Source organism: Athalia rosae, chromosome 7 (genome assembly GCF_917208135.1).
Source record: "Athalia rosae chromosome 7, iyAthRosa1.1, whole genome shotgun sequence".
Lineage (NCBI taxonomy): Eukaryota > Metazoa > Arthropoda > Insecta > Hymenoptera > Athaliidae > Athalia > Athalia rosae.
Window position 1 is genome coordinate 13156303 of NC_064032.1, and position 23952 is coordinate 13180254.

Here is a 23952-nt window from a genome sequence, read left to right on the forward strand (position 1 = left end):
AAATCTCGTCGTTCGGCGGTTTCGATATTATTTAATGAAAAACGAAATAGTAGTTCATCCATTATACTGCCTCAGTATATTTTATATCCAAAACGTAACATTTGTTATTCATACAAATTAATAAATATATATATAAATATATAATATATTTAGCATATGTATATATACATATTATATACACATATGTTTTTTCTTCACATATGTATACATGTGTATAATAATATCATGTAATTATCTTAATTATTATTGCTTCAATTTACATGTTTTGCATAATTTTTTTTTTTCTTCTTTCATTTCTTTTTATTTTTTTTTCATGTTTTTATTTTATTTTATTTTTTTTTCATTCACTTTACTTTTTTCCAATGATTGGTAATCAACGAACGAGTGCGTAACTGTATATGAATACTATAGTTATATTCTATGTATATTATTAAATATATTATTAATCAATATTATACCGAAACAACCTAATGTTGTAAATATTTTAAATCGGCTCGATCGGAAAAACAGAAAACCGAAGAGAAAAACAATGTCGAGTATGAGTTCAACGAAAAGTTCATGAGTCTGCATGTCAATTATCATTAACTTTTTTTCCTGTTTCTTCATCATTCGCCAATCGACGTTACGGATAAGTACATTTCAGATTTTTTTTTTCAACTCTTTTCTACCACGTCACTCGTTTCATACAAATCTCCCAGGTCTGTATTGAACTGGGACAAACTTCGTACCCGTACTAATTATAAGTCTATTTATAATACGTTCGTTCTAAGTAGCTAATTTACATCATTAAAATCGAAGAGTGCAAAATGCGGATAAATTGTTGTTTTTTTTTCTTTCTTTCAATTTACAGTCGACTAAATTCGATAACCGACATTGCCGGTTAGCGTGTAACATCGGAAGACTATATCAATTTTCAAAGTATAATAATCATATCAATAGCAATGATAATACTAATAATAATTATTATGTTCCCATTTTGAAACGTAACGATAATTGAAGTAACAAAATTTGTTTCTAATGTCGCTGACCATAATTATTATAATATCTAATCTAATCTAATTATAGTTTAAATAATCTCAACTACATCGACGAATCTAATTGTTATCGTTATTCTGTTATTATAATATACTAATTATGTGTACATTTATATTAGCAAAAATTCGAGTTCAGTTTTCTAGTCTCGGTAATAACGAATAAGACAAGGGAAGAAATCAACATTTCAAATCGAAACAAATTCATTGCGTGATTGAAAATCTCTTTTCTATCAAAGTACATTATACATATATTTTATTTTATTCATTTTTTTTTTTTTTGTTCAGATAGGATTTAACGTTCCTTGTTTTCTTGGTCTTTATCTTTGTTTTGGCACGTATATAGGTAAATTTTCAAGTAGATACTACAGAACAATTAGAATGGTACGACAATCTAGCAGAAGCTATACATATAGGTAGGCTTTGTAGGTATAATGAGTACCGTGCAGCGTTAATAATAGTAATAAATGTTTTTTTTTTCTTATTTCTTTCGTATTTAGAGTATAACTACGTTACACAATACATATCAGTAATTTTATGTGAGTATAGTATTTACTTGGACGAAGATTAATTGTTGAATCAGTTATGGTACGATAAAGCGTGGATGCAGGGTTTTTTCAAAGTATCGGAAAAGTTTGAAGGGTACTACATTGAATTGACAGGGAAGAAAAAAAAAGCAAATTCAATACATCTATTTTTGTCAATTGATTGAAATTGGCACCATCTATTGGTATTCCTCCAATAATCCTAATTATACGGTATCGATATCTCTGAACAGGCGCTGAATCACGTTATCAATCCCAATCGGTATAAATTATTATATTGAATATTTTAATCGCGTTATTGGCTTTTTATATTTCTATATATATATATATATATGTACTTGGATTTTTATTATTTTCATTTTCATTTTTATTTTTCATCAATCATAATCGTGAAATTGCAGTTTCTGCAATTATGTATATATATATATATATATATATTTTTTTTTTTCTTACCACCGTTAATGTGCAGGGTATCGATCTAATAGCTATTTTTATCATGCTAGTTGTTCGATTATACCTAGATAAGCGGTTTAGTTTAGAATAACTTTTTTTCGCCATTTCGATTTTATTTTTTTATTATTATCATCATTACTATCATTAACATTATTGTTCATATTTTCTCATCTATTAATTCTTATCAATTCACATAATTATTTACATTCACTGCATCGCGGTGTGTGTGTGTATGATATATAAATGAGCGAAATGAAGGAAATATATGAGCGGTAATGAGCAATTGTTACAGGGACCGATCAGACGAATACGACGTGAGGCTTTTGTTTGTGATGATGAAACGGAGCGTCGTAATTTGGAAAACCTTGTCTGTCGTTTGAGCCTTGCATGTGATAAAGCGAAAGTACTTCCGGCGCCTCTTCTTCTTCGAGACCGTGCAAACTTCCGGCCGCACCAGCGCAGGGCGACGGTGTCGCGTACAAAGGATCCGGCGAGTCGTTGGTCCTTCGGGAACGCGTAATTGGTACTCCGACGGGGGGACGCTGGTACGGGGAAGGGGTTTCGTAAATTTCACCCTCCTCTCTGCAGTCCCTGGGTCGTCGCGAAGGACGCGGGGGCGGCTGGTCCCATCGACCGGATTTACTTTGATGAGGATGACGCTGGGATTGTTCCAGATGGGTTAACAGTCGGCCGCCGTAAGGATCCGTCTCCTTGCCGAGCTGACCGTTGCAATTCCCCTGACCAACGTAGACGAGGAGTTCCGGTCGCGGTACGGTGTAAGCCGGCTGTTTCCGCCTTCGGGACTTTGTCACGTAGACGATCAGGGCGAGGATAGCCGCGGTTGTTATCAGACAACCGGCGGCGAAGAGCGATAGGTATAAGGGGCTCAGATGACATCGCAGGGAGCTCTCCGAAAGGGATATCAGCGGCTTACCCTTGAACTCCTCGTCCGCGCATATTATGTCCGACGAGTCGACCTTCAGACGCGATTCGTTTCGGTGCTCCTCCGACCTGATTACGTTCCACAACCACTGTATCGAGCAGTTACATAACAGCGGGTTGCCTCCGGCCCGAAGAGTTGCCAGATTATCGACCGGAAATTGCGTCGGTTGCAGCGTAGACAAAGCGCACCTACGTAGCGAAACGGACTTCAGATAACGAGCGCCGTATAAAATCCGACCCGGCAGTTCCTCCAGTTCGACGTTTCCGTCCAGCGATATCCTCTCCAAGTTTATATTGTCCGCGAACGCTCTGCCGTCGATATTCGATATCAGACACTCTTCCAATTCCAATCGGCGCAATTCGAACAAATTTCGGAATGCCACCGTGCCGACGTTGCCGAGGGGATTTCTGCTCAGTATCAGGGTGGATAACATCGTTAATTTTCCTAACGGTAAACCCGGCACCGAGGTCAAATTATTGCCGGATAAATCGAGGTGCAGGAGACCCGGAAGCCGGTCGAACGCGTCCTCGCTTATACTTCTTATCACGTTGTTAGCTAGGTCCAGGTAAACGAGGGAGGGGAGGGAGGAGAGCGAGTCCCTGTCCAGTTCTTGGATAAGATTGTCGGCTAGATTGAGATTCTCCAGACTGGGCGCCAGGACGAGATTGTTGGCGGGTGCTTCCAGCAGGGGGTTTCTGTTCAGTACGAGTGTCCGTATTCTGTGAAGATTTTTTAGCAGACCATCGGGAAGGCTGGTGAGCGAGTTTCTGCTCAAATTCAGTGATTCCAATTCGCTGGTAAACCTCAACGCCTGCGGGTCGATTTCCGTTATATTGTTACCGCTTAGGTCGAGTTCTTTCAGAGCGTTGAGACCGTGAAAAGCGTTTTTCGATATCGTTTGGACGGAGTTGAAGCTGAGATTTAACGATAGCAAATTTTGTTGAAGATTAAAATTGTCCGATCCCAACGTGTGGACCAGATTGAAACTGAGATCGAGGGTCTCGAGGTTACCGTAAAAACCGAACGTCAGGTGGAGATTCGCCACCTTGTTATCGGCTAGGTCTATGTGACGTATTTCCGGGTTCAGCTGAATCGGTACAACGTCCAGTCCCGCCGAAACGCACGAAACCCTCAAAAACTCGTCGTCGCACCTACAACGAGCCGGACAAAGACCACTGACGCCCCTCACAACGGCCACCATTACCGCCACGAATTGCGCCCGTAGCGCCCACCGCCCGGCTGCCATTCCATAAGAACTTCCCCCAGCTCCTCTGAAAAAAAAAATGGAAACAACAAAAAAATGATATCATTCATTAATTAGACCAATCAACTCTTTGTTTCCGGAGATGCCGTGTACATACGTCTCAATCGCGCGTAGACTTCCTACGGCATTTCTACGACGTATACATACATATATACATGTGTGCGTATACCTACGGGGTGTGAATAGTTCTCACATCCAGGTATAATAAAAGGCTATTCGAGTATGTAATCTAAAGAGGCTTCGGTGTAATAAAATGGAATATTTGTGGATAACGCCTTCGAAACACCGAACAAATCGTATCTGAAATTTACCGAGATTGGGTTGTAAAAAAAAATTCTCCCGCACCACGGTTAACTCGATGCCCGGGTCTCATCGGGCAGGTATATTTCACACCGAAGGGCTGAGATATTAGCCTCTATAGGTATGTAAATGAATGTAATGAGCAACCTCAGACGCGCCGGGGATAACCATAAAAGTTATCCGGAGTCGGAGTCGGCCCCCTCTCCCTCCCCCTCCCTTCCGACTAGCGACGGATTTGAACGGACGGTGAAAGAGAACCAGCGAGTGAAACGAACACGCCGAGGTACGAGAAACGACAAAATAAAATCGCGACGATATTCGATGGCCTTGTAGAAAAAATTTCGTCGAAATTCCTTCGTACCCGTTGAATTTGAACGGAATTTTTACCCACGCGAAGAGGCTCCGATCGACCGAGTTACGTTTGATCGCGTTCGCGAGTTTCTCGATTCCTTCGCCGTCGTAACAGGGGCGGAGGGAGGAAACGGGGGATACGGTCGTTCGGTGGTTAGCCGAGTAGGGGATGAGTTTGGCTCATCTTCAGTTTAGTTTCGGGGTCTGAAACTCCGAAACGGGGTTTTCAGCGACGCGACGCGACGCGACGGATAGAAAGCGGCGGCCGCCGCACCCCGCGGGCCAGAGAAAACGTACACACACATATACGTGCGTACCTATAAATGCATGTGTATACATAGTTACAGAATGCCTACACATGGACGAGGAACGAAAAGGGGGAAATAGAAAGAGGGTTCGGTAATTGAATGCCCCGCCTTGTTAAATGTTACCTACGACTTCTACTTTCTGTACAGTAAATGAACCTATACCAAAATCGAGTGAATAGCAGCCGCACGTTTATAGGCTCTCACCTAGTGTAAAAATTTACAATAATCGTCCAAGGTTGGGTGTATAATAATAATATTCCAAATAAGTTTTCCCAAAAAAATTTCAACAACGAATTTTCCGTCGTTTATTTTCTAGATGAAAATTGCCGCTATCATAATTCCCACTATTTTCTCATTCTTATTTGAGGAACGATTTATTTTCAACCGCAGACGTTCTACCGCAAGTTACGATGTGAATGTCGAGTATAAAAGGATCCACCCCTCCTTTGAAATCCGATCAGATTGTCCCTTCCGACTTGTTGGATTCGAGAGGTAAAAATGTATTTTTAGGCACCAAGAAGGCCGCGGTGCAGAGGGGGGGGGGGGCAAGTTGTTGGTTTGCGGGTTGTACCGTTTCATGATATAATTTTTTTTTTTTTTCTTTCCCCCGTCTCCTTCAAGGGGATGAACGAGACAGCCGCGGTTGCGGCGAACCCAAGAATAACGAGAACAATTCAGCCATCGGTAGAGGCAAAAAAGAAAAAAGAAAAAAAACTCGAGGCTCGTTCAGTCATCGAACGAAGCGGAGGGGGCGAGAGGCGCAGGAAGCGCGTCAAAGTGACCCCGAGATCCTCGACGATCTACCGGAAATCTTGGGGGTAACCATCTTCTGCGCACGTGAAAGAGGACCCTCTCCGCTACTCTGCGGCTTTCCAAGTCGGTTAAACAAATGAAAAAATAAAAAAGAAGGAAGCAAAAATTCTGGAACGAGATGATCGAGCGTTCGGGCGTGTACCGTCTACACAATTCCGCGCTCGTCTCCCGATTCGAAAAAATTTACACGCGTCGTCAAAAATTCCATCCGTTGAAAAATCGTGTGGAAGGATCGTCGGACGACGAAGAACGTAGTACGAAGGTTTTTCGATCGATAAAACCGCGAACGCGGCGTAACCGTAAAAACAAAAAAAAAAACAAACAAAAAAAAACAAGAGTACAAAAAACGAGTTTGATACGTAAATATATTTTGCGACTGATTACGGGGTTGGAAAAAAATAAAAAAGGATTCGCGATGCCTCTGCGCGTGTACGTGTAGGAAAAGTTACACAAGTATCAGCAAACGAACGAGCGTAACGAGGTATATATACATATATATATATACGTATATGCATAATAATATGAAATATTTACACACGAAATACGTAGGAGGCTTACGTACAGAGGTGGGGGGGGGGGGGGGGGGGTAGGGGTAGGTATGACGTGTGCCGTATTCGAAGCCGGGCCGGGTAGAAACTCTCGTTATATTATATAGTTTTCCATTACGCGTGTTGTTCGTGGAGTATAAAGCTCGCGCGAGCTTGGGTCAACCTTGTTTCTGGTCTCGCTGTAGGTATATAATGATACAGGTTGGACCGTCGGTGCCTAATCCCGATTTATTTGCACCGCGCCGCGCGCGGTTTCAGGGCGCGGAAAGCTCTCCGGTACTCGTCGGGCGTCGTCGGTGTAACTAGAAAATATCGGTCTTCCTGCCAGGCCCGTAACATTCCTTCCTACGAACCGTCGTCCTCTCATCCCTCTTTCACACGCACCTTCATTTTTACATTCGTTTACCCTTTCACAAAAATTTTATTTTATTTTTCTTTTTTTTTTTTTTTCATCGCCATCGTCGCTGCGCCATTGAATTTACACTCGGCCGTTGGGATTGACGAAAAGAAAGAAAAAGAAAAAGAAAAAGAAAAAGAAAAGAAAAGGAAAAAAAAAAATCGTCGCCCCTCGCGATTACTTTAATCGGGTATTATGACACGTCTATTATACGTAGTGTATTTACGATATCGATTTAATCCCCCTTCACCCCGTGGTCCCCCACCGTGTAAATTGTTCGCACCTACGGTGGTTAGCCGGATGGGACATGTATGCGCTATGCAATATGCAGTCATAGTCGACGAACGCCTCGAGCCCCATGTAGGTACTCGTCGCTAAGTTTCTCCTGGATTAATCTTTGATGATCTTGTCGCCGTTGCAGGTTCGACCGGTCTCGCGGTGTAAACGTTGACCGTGTACCGAGGTAGACGACGACGACGACGACGACTACGTCGAAACGGATCACGTGTGCGTGTGACGACGATGAATATTATACAGAAACTCCACTTACCGTACAACTCGGGTATAAAACAAGAACGTGTCATTCGTGTAACTACCGGTCGACTGTCACCCCTAGTCGCTGTTGTTGTTGTTTATTTTTTTTTTCTATTTTTTTTCTTCCGTTTTCTATTTTCTACATGTTTTCGTCCTAAGTATACCCCGCGGCTCTAGACTTCCGTCGAGCGGAACACACTGGCCATTTTCATTCGCGAACTTCGACTTGTGAGTCCACGAAGTTTCCAAATACGAATGAAGTGCAATTAGGTAAAACGAATCAATTTTCATACGTTTAGAACTCTACAGTAATTCCACTTTTCCTCACGACCCTCGGTCACCCCGTGCAGTTTACGAAGCGATTTAGATACTTTCCATACCATTCAACAGGTCTTGGAGAAAAAAAACTTTTGAACCTGCTCGTAATAATTTAGTAGGTACGCATTTAACGCGTGCGACAATTAATTAAGAAAAAGATCGCATCGCTTACCGTGGTTATAACAATAACGATTAGCGACCGGTGTTTCGGACATATAGAAATACTTGTCGTCCCCCTCCATCCCATAGTAGCATTAAAACGAACGAAAACAATTTTCCGGCTCGTAAGTTTTCCACAACGCGTTACGTAGGGTACCGTAGCGTCGTAGTGTGAGAGTGGAACCGGCAGGGTACCCCGTCGTCCTATTGATCAAGGTGACGTCGGTCGTCCGGAAGGGATCGGTTTTTTGTCTTCTTGTTTTGTCTTGTCTTCTTTTTTTTTTTTGGGGTGGGCGAACCTGATTAACGAACGGACCCTATGCACCCTCTTTTAATATGCCTTTTTTTTCTCATCTCTCTCCTGTTTTCTCTCTAGTTCTCTCGAACTTATTGCAGATGCATTCAGCATCATGCGCTTCCTTTCTACCGATCCCCTTCTCCCCCCCCCCTTTTTTTTCATAACCCACCCCCGGTGTTTTTTCGTCACGAGAATTATTCATATCTTGTCACATCGCAAACGTTATTTGTCCGGGACAAATAACACCGTCCGCGATAATCCGTCCAAGAGCGGCGAGAGAACGTCAAAAAAAAAAATAAAAGGAAGAAGAAAGTAGAGTCATCGAAAAATATCCGCAGTTTCGGAAGGAAATTCTGACGAAACCGAACTACGCTCGCCTTTTAACTTTTTCGCTCGGTGTTTTCTTGTTTTTTTTTTTTTTTTCAGACTGCAGCCGGTCGGAAAGTTTTCGGTAGGGTGAAGAAACGTATTCCGTGAAAGCTCTGCGTGAGGTACGTTTATCCGCATCGTGCAGGCGAGAAGGGATTATACACCCTTGTACATTCTATTTATTTATTTATTTATTTATTTCTCTCTTTTCAAGGTGATTGAATTTTCTAAAGGCACGTTGCATCGGTGAGAGGGACGAAGTTCAGCCGAGGCCAAAAGAAGATCTCAGCCGCACAGAACCATTCAAGTTGCAGGCGGATTGAATTAATTGAATGGATTTTCTCCCCCGTTTGTATGAGGGTAGGTGAGGAGCTTCTTCCTTATTTTGCGAAAGCACCCCGGAGGCGCGGCGCCCCGAGTGTAAAAATTCTTCGCTTACGTAAAGAGAACAACTACCCGCATTGAATTTTCAGAATCGGAACTCGCCGACGGAAATTAAAAGGAAAAATAGAGAAGAAAAAAAAACAAAAAAAAAAAAAAAAAAAAAAAAACGAAAAAGAAACCAAAACTAAACGAAGGATAAACGAATTACCGGCGCCGCCGACCGACGAATTGCATCGTTCGGAGGATACGGAAAGGTTAGAAGTGATAAAGGACGAATTCTAGCAACCTGACGTTTGAAGGGAAGGGAATATACAATTTGTGCGCGCGTGCGTGTGTGTGTAATATAAAAGCTATAGGTACAGCTGAAACGCCTAGGGAAACGAACGAGGTATTACAGTCGCGTTTTCGTGGGGGTCACAACGCGTTGCACGCTACACGGTTCAACGGATTCATATATATATAGGTGGGCAGAGATTTTGTCAACGTTGCAACGCGGTATGCAGGCAATATAAATAAAAGGAAACAGCTGCAACCGAGGCGACGACGGTGAACAATTCGAGGTACAGATGAACCAGTTAGCCACGGAATGAAAATGACTGGAGACCGACGCCGACGACGCCGCGCGCGTTCATCTCGCCGTATACCACGACGAGATCCCTATCTCTGAAAATAGTATACCAACTGTACTACCTACACTCCGCCCTCACCCCGCCTCGCAAACCCCCCTCCCCTAAACTCTCTTTCTCCACCTATAACCATCGTGGAATATCTTCTTGTTGGGATGCGCACAGAGCTCACAAAGTCATATGTAAATTTATATGGGTATGCATGTACGCGCGTGGTATATATACGAACTCGGTACCGACTAAACTTTCCCCTGATGCGACCGCGTTCGGAGTTCATTTTTAGTTGTTTTTTTTTTTTTTTAGTTTTTCTTTCTCTCTCTCTCTTTTTTTTTCAAACTCCCCGCAGCCCCCCGAACGGTACATCTTATGGCATTCGAAACTCGGGGGTCTATAAATAGTCGACTTATATATCCACGGAGGTATTTGCTCTCTGGGCGACAACGCGACATGAGAATATATCCCTTCGATCGAAAAAGGAGTGAAAAAAAAAACCGAAGAGGAAAATAAGAAAAAGAAACGGGGAGAGAGAGAGAAAAAGAAAAAGAAATGATGGATGTATTAACGAGCGACGGCTCAAACGAGACGATTAGAGAAAGGGGACCCGAATATCCCATGGAACGACCGACGTATTTCCGCCACAGAAATCTATGAGCTACCGCGTTTCCTCTCAGCTCCTTATAAACTTCCCACCCACCCATCAAACCGCACAGACATTTCACCGTCAGGGATTAACCGATGAATGAATGGAAAGGATCACCCTTCTCAGTCACCTAGAAATTATGATCAATTTCACCTGCGACGCAACGCAGCGGTAGCTCGACCATCGTATTTTCTCGTTTTTCTACCTTCTTTCACCCTTCAGAATTTCGTGTTTCTCTTTTAGCCGGGACGGGTCGCGCTGCGCTCCCTCGATAAATGTGGAGTAAGAGAATAACTGAGAAGTGAAAAGACGGAAGAGAAAACGAGTCAAAATTTTTCACGGGGTTTTTCGTGTACCCGGAGTAAAGTTAGACGTGGGGCGATGCGAGAATAAATTTTCAATAGTAATCCCGGGCTAAAATGAGGCAATGTAATAGTAGAGGCGAGCGGTATTAACCGCACGCGCGTGTCTACGTATAGAGCTACCCGCTACGGGGATGAGAACGAGCTGAACCGTGGTAAAGGGAAGAGAAGAAGAAAAAAGAAAAAAAAAAAGAAAAACGAAAAAAAACGAACAACCGGCTCGAAGAGAAAACGAAGGAAAAATATATACGAGAGAAGGAGAAACCGGAGGGCGGAGGAAAAGAAGGAATGAATCTTTCTCGACGTTAATCAATATAATGGAAAAAGGTAACGCCTGACGAGACGAAAGGGTGCATCTGTTTAAGCGGCTATTTTTTTTTTTTTTTTTCTCTTATTCTTATTCCTTGGTATCTTTCGAAAATTAAGTACCGCGCTTCGAGACGAATCGAGCGTCTAAATCATCCGACGAACTCGACGATCCGTCAAACTTCAAATATGTACACCATTCTACGTCGCCGAGTTTCATTTCTTCAGAGATAACCAATAACTTTCGATCCCAATTAATATACTTTTTTCCCCAACCCGTGGTACAAATTAAACCGTAAATTAACCGGCTAACGAAACACCGTCCACGGTATTCCGGAACGGATCAAAGATTATTTTAAGATGCTGCACGGTGGTCCGCAGATGAAAACGGATCTAGCGGGCGCGCCCGCGCTCTTGTGAAACGGTCGATTTTTCTCGGCGAAATAAAACACCGATAATAATCAATTGACGCTGAATCCGTATCGGTTTTCGAAAAAAATTTCACTCACATTACCGCGTTCGGATTTTCTTTTCCCATCAACATCCGAAATTTCGTTTCAAAGTCGCGATCCGTTCACCCGTACAGGGTAGCAAGATTTTCTTCCCGTTTCTCGGTTTTATTTCCCGTAAATTTCTACTCCCCTTTGTTTATTTTATTTTTTTTTTTTCATTCTCTTTTTTTCGTCCTCGGGTTTTCGTCGGTCGGGTCTCGCCGAAATGGGGGGATCGTTCGTTCGCTGAAATAAGAAGTTTCCTCTACGCAGAATTTCTAGCCCCGCTGCGAATATGAAATGAATAGTTATTGGTTATTTATATGTGTTACAACCATGCGGTACCACCGATCGAATACACGACGCCCGAAGTTATACGTTCGCACGGTTAGAGAGGGTGCGAAGAAATTAAGGGAGCAAAACATCCCGAGGGAGCCGGGCCGGCAGCTTCGGTATACCCGCCGAAGACAATAAGAAGCGGGGTATCCGTTGTGAGAGACCCGGGGCCTTGCACAGGGAGCGCTGAATAAAAGAGCGTTAAATGATCAGTGGATTATCCGGAGCTCTCGACCCTGGGAATGCAGATTACGTATATCTTCTTGATCCCGGGGGGGAGGAGGCGGAGGGGGGGAGGGGGGGGGGGGAACCGGAGAGTCTTTACAGTCTTCTAATTAACAAATTCTCTCGACTGAAAAGTGGAGCACAGAAGTGTAACGGACTACTTTTCCTTCCTCTTTTTCTTCTCCTTATTTCACAAACCGTTTCAACCCTCCTTCAATTCTCTCCATGCGGTAGACAAACATACCTCTGCGAGGGGAGGTGGGGGTCCTCGAACCGCGAACGGAGAACAAAGACGAACGAGGACGACGACGACGCCGAATAATGGGGAAAAAGCCCGAAGAAAAACTCGTCTCATCTTTCGATTGTAAACAACCGATGGAGATCGGTTAGAACCCTCCCACCTGGTCGTCCGGAGGGACGAAATTCGCGGGTTGTAATATTTACCGGTTTTATACTCACTTTGCTCGACGGTAGCGATCGCAGATCAGAGATTTTCCAACCGATCATCCCCTGAGAAGCTGCCGAAGTAGCGCCCAATCTCGATTTCGATCCCGATCTAAATCCCGATCGGTAAACAATCTCATCCCGGGTAGCCGCCGCAGGTGCGGTTTGGTGTTTCGAAGAAGCTTCCAGTTTTCGTGCACATCTGCCCTACCACTGTGATATTCACACCATTTTCTCATCGACGTTTTACCGTTATACCGCGATTACTGAAACCGAGACGCACCATAGTCGAGGTATATTTCGATACCGGATTCCGGCAATTTTATCATCACGTTTTCGGGGGGGGGTGGGTGGTTTTTTTGTGTTTTCCGTTTCGTTTCGTTAACGACACACCGTGCGTCACTTGCAGTATGGCAAAATTCCAGGTGTCACGTAGAACAGTCGCTTTTTTGCCTTCTGTCTCTGCTTTCTTTCTTTCTTTCTTTCTTTCTCTCTTTTTTCTTTTTCTTTTTTTATTACGAGGGCGTCGCGACGCTCGCGTCGAAGATCGGGCGTCCGGCGAGAGTTGGGAGTGGACTGAAGCCGATCTCTGTCGAAGGCTGAAAACTCGACGGCGTTGGAAGGAAGACTCCGAGCAGCCCTGCGCAGGCGAGCTCGTCGAGTTACGGGGGCAAAAGGCGAAGGAGCGGGGGGAAAACCGGCGAATTCCACCCCGAGCGACGCGCGCCAACCCCCGTTCGTCGCGGCCCAACCCCAACTAGCGAAGTATACGAGCCGGCGAACGGAAGACGTTCGAGCGAGTGCCTCGGGATTTTCCAACGACTGAGGGACGGGGGCAGTTGGGATTATTCGGATGTTCGGTTCCCTCGCTACCTACCTACCTACCGACGATCGCGAAAGCTACGAACGCGACGCCTTGCGCTTTGGCTCCCGTACGCCCGCGCTATACCTTCGTTCGTTCGTTCGTTCGTTCGTTCGCTTACTTTCGCGTTGTTAAAACGCAAAAAGTTGGAGATTGAAAGGACAGAAATTAAAACAGGAGCAAACGGTTACCGGTTCTCAAGCCAAACCTATAAAGCTCACAATCAGCTTTTCAGTTTCCGCTTCGCCCGTTGCTTCTGCCATCCGGATCCGGTAAAAATTATTACCATTTTTAACCGGGCTAACGTAGAGGGGCGTGTAGGGGCGACCGACCCACATTTTGACCCGATGCACTTTATTACGGTATTTCTGCTCCCCCCCCCCCCCCCCCCCCCCCCCCCCCCCCACCCGTCAACGAAGGGCGAACTAACGAACTCATTGTTGTGTTACCTCCGCTGATTCAATCCGCGCGGCTATGACTTTTTTTTTATTATTCCGTCAAAATGGCAAAAGACAACGAAGGTCTAAGAAATGCGAAATTCGGACGATCGCGTGTTGGCCGACTGCCCGTTCGGACCGGGTTGAAACTTCTTACCTTTCTTTTTTCGATTTCTTTCGCTCGTTTTTTTTTTTTTTTTTTCCCGTTTTCTTCCAAATTAAGTGCACGGAGAAAACCACCACCGCGCGGTACACCGACGGCGCAATCATCAGTCAGTGAGTTCCGATCCTTGAACAATGTTCGGTCCGCAGTGTAAAACCACCTCCGCGAAATTTCGTTTGCCAAAAATTAGAGTAGCGGGTAACGAAAAACGGAGAGGGGCGGGGGGTTAGGTGGGGGGGGGACACACTCGACGTATCCATTTGATTTGCGATTCATTTATTCGTTTAAATTATTTATCAATTAATTTATTTATTTATCAATCGAACCGCGTTAGCGATTCGTTGTTACTCGTTTGTTTGGGATTCTTTTTGCCTCGGTCGTTTCCGTTGACTCCGGGGCGTTTTTTCCCTCCACGTGCAAAATTATATTTATTTCGACCGCGGCTCGGTAATTACCCGATTAATTGGTCCGTTTCCAATTAAGTAGGGCTCAAAATAAAGGCTGAGGTGAGGCAACGAAAAAGAAGCAAAGCGAAGCGAAGCAAAGAAAAGAAAAGAAAAAAAAAAAAATAGAAAAAGAAAGAGAAAAAAAAAGCCCTTTAAAAAAATAGGTTAGAGATTATGGGGTGGTGAAATTTTCGCGGATCCTTGGTTTCTCTCTCACTCGTTTGCACGTTCAACCGAGCAATAACTCCATTGGATTGGATAACGTGACTGATATTTTTGCCACGCGAGTTAAAATTTCTGGGCAAGTTCACTCGCCCGGGTTATAATAAAACGTAAAATCCGGCAAAGTCCCCCCGCCCCTCCACCGCCCCTCGTCAACAATGCGGATGGTCAATTTCTCTCGCTCATCGCCAGTCGACTGTGGTACACCAGAGGACACGGCGTATATTATATCCATACGCGTTACGCATAACGTACGGTCTACGAAAACCCATAGATTTGTAATGGTAATTGTAAATGGTAATGGGGAGAACGTTGAGGTTGTAGGAACGTCAGTGGAATACGTAATCAACAGCTGGAGAATATCTCCATTCCGTAATACGGAATGTTAATTAAATCGTCGCACTAAAATACGCTGCAGTAGGAGAAAAAAAATGAAAAAAAATGAAAAAAAATAAAAACCGAAGAAAACATAGAGGAAAAAAACTTTACCGAGATATAATTTATCCGCCGAATGCGCGTACCCCGTTAAACCTTTCCCTTTTTATATTTCTTCCCCCTCTTCCCTCCCCCCCCACCCCCCCATTTCCTCTTTCTCCGATGGCGCGTCTTGTAACTCTGGACTATACGTTTTCCTTCTCTCTCTCTTTCACTTTTACTTTCGACTTTTCTCTTTCCCCCCCACCCCCTTTTTTTCCCCCATTCCTCTCTATCTTACCCTCGCGCGTATTATAGAAAATGAACCCCTCGCCCGTCGTTGAATTTCCTCGAGGCAAACCGTGTCCAACCTTAAGCCCGGTAAACCCCCACGAATGATGACCTTGCCAGAAGCTAACGATGTGTCGGATTAGTTAAAATATTTACGTCATTAGAACTGACGTTCGGTTCAGCTAACAATAAGGGTGTATTTTCACGCGGGCACACGCGGGGCCACCGCGATATACCGCGCGCAATATTTGATATACTAAAGTAAAATTGGTGGGAATATCGTATCTATATACCTACCTACCTACCCTGGGAAGAAAATGTTCTCCGACCGACCTTATAAACTATGTTTTCGGTAGAAAGAGAGAGAGAGAGAGAGAGAGAAAGAGAGGGGGGAGGGGAGGGGAGGGGGAGAGAAAATTGGCGGGTTAAGAAATGTGTTCGATATTGCGAACGTGACGGAATTTATTCAACGTTATACAGATATATAGAACCGGCGGAGATAGACGTCGATCTCTCGAACGTGTTCCGGGGTGCGTATTAAAACAGGGAGACGAAAATACCCCGCGGCATGTATAGCGTACGGTAGACCGGTGTTCCCTACGGATAATGTACCCGATTCTACGCGTGTTTCTTCCCGGAGGAACAAAGGTCGATTTCCTCATAGCTGCACATACGTGGGGGTGGGAGGGGGGGGGGGGGGAAACACGAGGAATAAACTTTTTATTACTCAACTCGAAGTCGGTCCGCGAAAAGGGGATGAGTGAGTTTTCCCCGTAAAATGTACGTTCGACGGACGGACCAAGGGGTCGGGGGTTACCCCCGTACGATAACGACGAGTTCGTCGGACGATCGGTCGACGAGTGAAATGTACGTAGCCGGGTTCAACCGGGGGGTTTTTTTTTTTTTTTTCTTTTTTTTTTTTAGAAAATTGAAAAATTTCGCAAACGAGCAAATTTCCGCCTGGCTTCATACGACCGCAGCGAGATTCGTCAAGTTTCTGCATTCCCTGTTTTACCAACCACCCGGATAAACCCCGGAGGGGGCGGACGGGAGGCGGCAGTCAGCCGGTGGCGGCCGGGCTACCATTTAGTGCGAATGCGAAAACTGTGCAAAACGCTTGCGCGACTTAAACTGGTCGTATTGACGCCGGTACGCAGTGGTACGCCAGCGCCTAAACTGGATCAAGAACGTTCGCGTTTGCTTTTCATCATTCCCGTTGCTCTGCTTGGGTCTTTCGAAACAGAAGGAGACGGAGAAAAAAAAAAAAAAAAAGCGAAACCGAAAACAGAATCGAAATCGAACGGAAAAAAAAAAAGATACGATAAAAAAACGAACAGGGTAAGTGACAAGTTTTGGTAATTGGACGGTTGAAAGCCCCCCCGCACGCGTATCAGATTCCGTTTGAAAATTTTACTATTTTTATTTTTTTTTTTAAGGAGTTGGGCAGCTCAACTTCGCGTTGTTTTTCGATGTCGAAAATTTTTGTAGAGACAACGTCTCTATGAACGCGAATCACCGGTCACCGCACGAATTCACGCAGCTTACGACAATAACAATATTTTCGTTACACGCAACGTGAAAATATCGGCAAATCGAACCTATGGGTCAAATATTAGCGATTGAATCCTCGGCTCGAACGCGTCCAGAGGTCAACTATTGGACGCGTCGCAATAACGTAGATCAGCGCGCGTTCCCGAAAGCGAATCCTTGACCGGCGAAATCTCCGAAGCTTTTGCGCGGTATTCCGATCGTCGTCTACCGGCCAACGATTACGACGATGGAAAAATAAAAGAAACCATCTTTGTCCGCGAGACGCGTAGAACGCGAAGCGGACGATACCGAGTCGCGTGGAAAAAGTGTGCAACGCAGGCGGTGCTGACCGTACTCAACCCGCATCGCCTTGTATCGGTGTTTTGAAATCAGATGGCGACAAGCCGCGCTGTTTTCGAATTCGCCGGCGCGTACTTCGTCGTCTCACCCACCGGAGAATCGAACGCGTTCTTTTTTTTTTTTTCTCAAACTCTCCGGAAACTTTCAATGAAATCGATCGTTTTCTTCATCGTTCGTACTGATCGGATAATGTAAACGTAATTCGAGATTTGACGATCGCTCGAACTCGGGGAGAATATCATTTTATTGCTACCCTCCCCCCCCCCCCCCCAGCTACTGTGAAAATTCCGCGCTCTCCTCACGTTTCTTTTCCTCTGCTGTTTTTTTTTTTCTTTCTTTCTTTTTTTCTTTTTTCCTTCTTACCCTTTCCTCTCCGGCTACGCGATTTCACGGGCTATAAATAATATTTTCGCCTTGTATTTTTCATTCTCAATGGGAACGTCGATGCAGAAATATTAAGCGTAAAGGGAAGAAAAAAACCGCCGGAAGAGTCGAGCGGTCCCGACGACTCGCGTACACACACACATCTCGACTTTTAACGCACTCGACGCCCCCGAGGACGCGCGTCGTCGCGGCGCCGCGAATCCCCCTTGTTGCAGCTGGATTCGGCGGGTCCATTGCGGACGCGCCGATGCGAAGATATCGCGCAGAAAAATTATAGAAATCTTTATCACCTTTCCGAACTTGGCAGCGTGACGGAAATCGCGCTGCGGCACCGCTGCGGCGAACGATCGTTTTTTTTTCGAAGCGATCGGGAAAAAAAGCGGCAAACCGTTGTTTCTACGGAGTGTACGATATTTCGGTAAAACGAGGCGGACGAACGATAAGAAATTACGATCGACTTCCGGTGCTTTCCGATCGATGAATTACTCGCATCGCACCACGTATGTGCAGCTAATTATTGTCAGCTGACGCGAAAAGATCGTTGCAAACGTCAACCTATTTTCATTCGGTCCCATTCCCTCGGGAACTGGGAGAGTTCGTTGCGCACCACGCTGCACGTGAAATAAATTTGCGAAAAAAAAAAATAAATAAATAAATAAATAAATAAATAGAAAAAAATGGATGGAAAAATCGCGTGCAGCGCTCGCGTAATTCCGTCAGACGAAACGCGTCTTATAAATCATTATATGGAAATACTTGCGTGTACACGCCCCCGTGATCGATGTACGTTTCTCAGGACGTTTGTTTTTTCGTTTTGCCAGTTTCCTCCGATTCTTTGCGCGGTTTTTTTTTTTTTTTCTTTTTCTTTTTTTGCCTTACGCTTCGAACGACGGTCTTCTCCAATCAGTTCCCGGATTCGGATTCATTTCTCGGATCGTTCAATCTTCGACGATGTCGGCGCACTCGGAACGCCTCAGGGATACATCAGTTTCGAATATGAAATGCATCTCCGAAGTCAGAATGGCTGTAAATCATCTCTCTCTCTTCTCGTAACTCCGTTCAGTTTGACCATTGTGCCGCGTCCGGCGGTTTCCATTAGCCGGTATAAATACGAGCCGGAATCCAGCGACGTAGAAAACTGGGGATAGTAGAAAACGAGGGCAGGGGATTCATATAAATATAAGAATTCACTGAATATATATAGTGTACGGGGATGGGGATGTACGTATGTATAGGTATATACGCGCGTCCGTAATGTGTGTAACGTACGTACAGGGTGTATATTTTTTACTTGGGAGAGGTCCAGAGAGTGGAACGGAAAAGGCGGAGAAAAAAAAAAAAAAATGAAATAAAAAATAAAAGAGAAAGAGAGGAAAAGGAAGAGGAAAATGGAGGGAGAAACGTGATTCATATTACGACTCGCCCCGGGTTTTTCTCTCCCCCCCGTTGAAGAAAATTATTGCCTCTTGGATTGAATTATTCCAGCAGAATCGCTTATCGTAGAATTGACCGTTTCAAAAGTTGAAAATCACCGCCGATTCGATACCGACGTCGGAGAAGAAAAAAAATAACACCAAAACGCGGCGGTCCGGAATTTTCGACTTCATTTAAAATTGAAAAAAAAAAAAAAAAATTAACCCTCACAGTAGAGTGCGAAATTGTTCGTCGTTGAATGAGGGAAATTGATTATTTGCGAACCGGATTTTGCACGCGTGCATATTTCACGTACGCGTTACATGCATATACCTAATACATCCCCCACGTTTGAGAAAAGGGGCGTAGACTGACACTTGGCAGAAAAGATACGGGGAGCCAAAGACGCGAGGCGTCCCGACGCCACGTCGCGGGGTCTCGACCCCGTCCCCTCCCTATCCAACTCCGGGTAGAAAACCCTACTCGCCATGAGACGAAGGAGACAATTTCACGAAAAAGTATGAATATCTCTGGCAACACGCGGAATCAGAATCCAAAAGACGCGGCGATGGGGAAAGATTTGAAATTTATGTACCGTGCGGGAAAGAAATGAAACAAAAAAAAAAAAGTCAAAAAAAAAATCAACAACATTATAATAATAACAACAACAACAACAACAAACCTCGACTTTCCAGACATTCTCGCGTTACACGGCGGAGAATTTCGTATTCCTTTCTCTTCGTTTCTCCTTTTTTTCATTTTTCTCTCTTGGATGAGAAAACGAGTCAAACTGAATTCCGTGTGTACGGTATATACATATATATATACACGATATTTAATTTCATGTTACAATTGCGATTCTTGATATCATTTTCGTTCGCTGTTTTTTTTTTTCTTTTTTTCTTTTTTTCTTTTTTTCTTTTTTTCTCGTTCTCGTCTCGATTTTATCTGCGAAAATTCCGTAAACGGAGTCGCTGCTGCGTCGAGCCACAGGCGCAATTCGAAATCTCGCTTATTACCCGCATCGCTCGACACGGGGAGGGATAAAAAGATAGCAAACAATTTTCCCCCGGTTTTTCCCTCTACTCGTATAAACGAGCTCCCGCTCCCTACGAGGCGCAGCTTTTCTCCGTCTCTCAGGCCCCGGGGGGGTCGTTTTCTCCCATTCCATTCTACTCGCTTCGCTCTCCCGACAGTCGACTGCCCATAGGAGAGACAATGTTATTAGCCTCTGAATTTCCCGAGGCCTCTCAGACGAGTGGGCTACGGCCGAACCGAGGCAGCCCAGCGATAAGAATCATCCCTCTTCTTCTCGTTCGTCTTCTCTTAGTTTTATTCCTAGTTTCTACCCCTCCGCTATATTCTGACCAAATAACAAAGCTATTCAACCGCTACTTCTGGCGAAACACCGACGCGAAGTTATATCGAAGCAAATTTACGGTATCGGGAATCTCCTCGACGCAAAACCGTATCCCTTTTTTCGAAAGTCTTTCACTTTTCCGAATTACCTTTCACCGACCGTCGAGAAATCGAGAAAGATAAAAGACGGAGAAAAAGAAAAAAAAAAATCGGAGACGACAAAGGAGACGGTTTTTTAGGGGGTGAAAAATCATTGTTAATCCCGCATATCGCGGGATCGGACCGATACCCTGCACCGATGCAACTCGATCCATCCCGACTCAAAACCTTTATCCAAAAATCCGAATACCCTCTCACGAAGAAGGGATGAGGGATCGGGGCTGCTACGTGTACGTATATACGTTATCTTTATCTCCTTTTTTTTTTTTTCTTTTTTTTTTTTTCTTTCTTTTACTACCCTGCGTTAACGAAATGAAAAATCTCTGTTAACCGTTCGTTGTATCGCGCGTTGTCAGACTCACCGCGGTTGGAAGAATAAATATTATTTTTTCAAGGCTAACGAGATGAAAATAATTCCAGATTTTACGCGATGGACAAGAAGACTGCGCCAATGAGAGTTCTGTTGAATTTCGCGCTACTAATCGGCTCCGCGGTATCGTTCAACGGCGAAATCGACGGGGAAAATTGTCCGAAGAAATGCAACTGTCATTATTTTCGTACCAATTGGGTGGTGGATTGCTCGGAACGTAACATGACCACCGTTCCCGTCGACGAGCTAAGCCGGAACGTCAACGTCGAGGTCTACGTCTTGGATATGAACGGAAACAACGTCGCCGAGGTGACACCCTTCCCCGAAGGAATGCACCTCAGAAGGCTGCAAATGGCTCACAACCTCATCACGTCTCTTAATCGAAGCTCCTTCGCGGGACTCGCTTACCTCCTCGATGCGGATTTTTCGTTCAACAGGATCGCGGACGTGGATCCCGAAAGTTTCAGGTGAGTAGAACGTCCGCGGGGTTCCGGTCGGTGTGTGCGAATATTTTCGTAACGACGTTTTTTTTTTTTTGTTTTTCTTTTTCAGCGACAGTCCGGGTCTGATAACTTTGGAGCTTCAGAACAACCCGCTGAAAAGGGTTGAGGGTATATTTTTGAATTGCCGATCTCTGCTTTATTTGGATTTGAGCGGTTGCGGCATCGAAAGTTTGAGCGAAGAGTTCTTCTTCAACACAAGTGCCCTGAACAGACTGGATCTCTCGAGTAATCCACTAGTAGAAATCGAGCCCGGTCCGTTCGACCATTTGGAAAATTTGGAATACCTTCGATTCAACAATTGCCAATTGAAAAGCGTGTCGCCGGAGGCGTTCGCATCGCTAAGGAATCTCCGTGAAATCGATCTGGCTAACAACGATTTGAAAATGTTGGATTGGAAGGGGGTCCTCAGTCCTCTCATAAGACTGGAACGACTGAACGTGAGAAATTCGAGCGTCACCAATTTGCCGGGTGACGCGTTTTCCGAAAATCTTTATCTGCGACACCTGGAACTCGCCGACAACGAGCTCCGACATTTGGACGTTGGTAATACCCTCGGCCACAATCTCCACAACCTCATGTCCCTCGATCTCTCCAACTGCATGCTGAAGGACCGATTGACCGAAGAGGCATTCGTAAATGCCAGCAAACTGAGGGTTCTTCATCTCGACGGTAACCCGTTGTTAGCTTCCGATTTAACCGCCGTTTTACACCATCTGCCTAAACTGCAAATAATTTCACTGAGCAACTGCGAACTGAGGAGACTTCCCGAGGCCTTTCAGGATCTGGACAATCTTCAGGTGTTGAAAATATCCCATAACCCGTTGAACGACGCGTTCGTCGGTCTCCTGAAACCGCCGAAGTCGCTCGAGTACCTCGACATGTCCTATTGCAAATTGGGTCACGTCGGTAACGATACATTTTCAAAAATGACCATGCTCAAACGCCTGATACTGTCCGGTAACGAACTTCGCAAACTGGAGCGAGGAATTTTCGCTAATCTCACGCGACTCGAGACCCTCGAACTGGAGCGCTGCGATCTCGAGGGCCCCTTGAATCCCGAGGTCTTCGGCGACCGTCGTCCCTACGTCAATATACGCGAATTGAAACTGGGCGGAAACCCCCTGGTGGTACCGAAGGATCTACCCGTTCTACCGGAACAGTTAGCCGGGCTGTCGATTCTAGATTTGAGCGACTGCGAGATTTCCAGTTTTTCGCTAAATTCGTTCGACAATACGCCGAATCTCACCAATCTGAATATCCGCGGTAACAAGATACATTCCGCGGACGGCCTCAGTTTCCTCGGAAGGCTTCGGTTTCTGGAAAGCCTCGATATCGGCGACAACGCTCTAACCTCGATCCGACCGAGTCTATTCGACGGTAATCCGAAACTCCGTTATTTGAATTTGATCGGTAATCCATTCAAATGCGATTGTTACATCGTCGATATGTGGGCGTGGGCGGAACGGGACGAAGGTGACAAACATCTTCTGGCCGGCGGTAGGAGTGCGGAGTTCGTCGCCGGATCTGCTAAGATAAAAAAGAGCCTCACGTGCGCCTACGGCGAGAAGGATTACCAGAAAATTATCTCGCGTAACTCGAGCGCTCTCGACGAAAATCTCTCCAGCGACAACGACGATTCGACGACGAAGAGAACGTGGGCGAAATACGTCGACGAATCCAACTGTCCGACGAAATGACTGTCGGCGTCCGGCGCCGTGCGAAAAAATTCCGATCACCCGAAAACGGAACTCTGAATTTTGCTTATCGACGATCCCGATTGCCGCGGCGCCGGATTACTCACGTTCTCATTTATTATCCATTGACCGATCTACCCGCACTCGCTGTGAACGAGACAAACTTTTCACCGTAACGAGGGGCTTTCAATTCAGACTGTCTTTTTCCTCGCAGAAGTCGTTATACCGAAGATTAAATGAGACCGAATAATCTTTCCTTAAATTAGTGACACTTATTATGTATATTCATTATTATTGTTCTTTACTCAAGTTTTCGATAAAATTTCTCATTTTGTACGCAAGTAAATAATTCGTATAAAATTGTATAAAATTCATGCGTTTGATTCCCCCCCTCCCCTAACAGGTTGGAAACGACGAAAATGATGCTTTCGCGAATTCTTCGACGGCGTCGTGATCCGCGATACATTTTTTTTTTTTTTTTTTTTTTTCTTTTTTCACTTCTTCCAAGATAACGGACGGACGTTGAGCGTGATCTCGATAACAGTTACGTATTTTCGTAACGCGCCGATTGCCGCGGGGCAGTATAATCGATACGTTGGAAAAGTGGCCGTAGGGTCGACAGTGCCGGTCTCTCCTCGCGATCGTCGCGGTGGTCGTCATCGACGGCGACGGCGACGTCGGCGGCTGGTAAGACCCACCGAATAAGAAAGGAGTTCGAGGTAGTTTCGGTACGGATCGACGGCGGCTAACGTTATCGGAGTCGCGGTGAATCGGCGTTTTTTTTTTCTCGTTTTTTTTCCAAGCGTTATCGTAACCAAGCGAACGGGAGTTACGCAAGTGCGCAACGTGACGGGCCGCGAGGAAGGAGCTCGTAGCGATGCGTTCAACATGGGTGGAGTT

General features: G+C 44.9%; 2 protein-coding genes across 4 annotated transcripts; one reads left to right on the plus strand and one right to left on the minus strand.

The window, feature by feature from the left end:
* Positions 1-317: 317 nt before the first annotated feature.
* Positions 318-19806, minus strand: LOC105688151 (protein artichoke). Of its 2 annotated transcripts, XM_048658909.1 has the most exons (3): positions 16879-19806; positions 12461-12711; positions 318-4243 (listed from the first exon to the last, which is right to left on the minus strand). In XM_048658909.1, exon 3 carries the CDS (start codon positions 4216-4218, stop codon positions 2329-2331), a length of 1890 nt encoding a protein of 629 aa, XP_048514866.1. In that variant the 5' UTR covers positions 4219-4243; positions 12461-12711; positions 16879-19806; the 3' UTR covers positions 318-2328. The 2 variants fall into 2 exon arrangements, with proteins under 2 accessions (XP_048514866.1, XP_012259665.2); XM_012404242.3 differs by lacking the exon at positions 16879-19806 and having other exon boundaries at positions 12461-13684.
* Positions 16239-23424, plus strand: LOC105688150 (leucine-rich repeat-containing G-protein coupled receptor 6-like). Of its 2 annotated transcripts, none has more exons than XM_012404241.3 (3): positions 16239-16618; positions 20906-21322; positions 21408-23424. In XM_012404241.3, the coding sequence occupies exons 2-3, from the start codon at positions 20916-20918 to the stop codon at positions 23053-23055; spliced, it is 2055 nt and encodes a 684-aa protein (XP_012259664.2). In that variant the 5' UTR covers positions 16239-16618; positions 20906-20915; the 3' UTR covers positions 23056-23424. The 2 variants fall into 2 exon arrangements, with proteins under 2 accessions (XP_012259664.2, XP_048514862.1); XM_048658905.1 differs by lacking the exon at positions 16239-16618 and adding an exon at positions 20040-20715.
* The last annotated feature ends 528 nt before the right edge of the window (positions 23425-23952 follow it).

Excerpts from the sequence above, each read along its gene's own strand:
- LOC105688151 (XM_048658909.1), bottom strand. The coding sequence starts at position 4,218 with ATGGCAGCCGGGCGGTGGGCGCTACGGGCGCAATTCGTGGCGGTAATG.
- LOC105688150 (XM_048658905.1), top strand. The coding sequence starts at position 20,693 with ATGAGGGATCGGGGCTGCTACGT. Across the intron at positions 20,716-20,905 it reads AGGGATCGGGGCTGCTACGT|ATTTTACGCGATGGACAAGA; the intron begins GTACGTATATAC and ends AAATAATTCCAG. Across the intron at positions 21,323-21,407 it reads GTGGATCCCGAAAGTTTCAG|CGACAGTCCGGGTCTGATAA; the intron begins GTGAGTAGAACG and ends TTTCTTTTTCAG.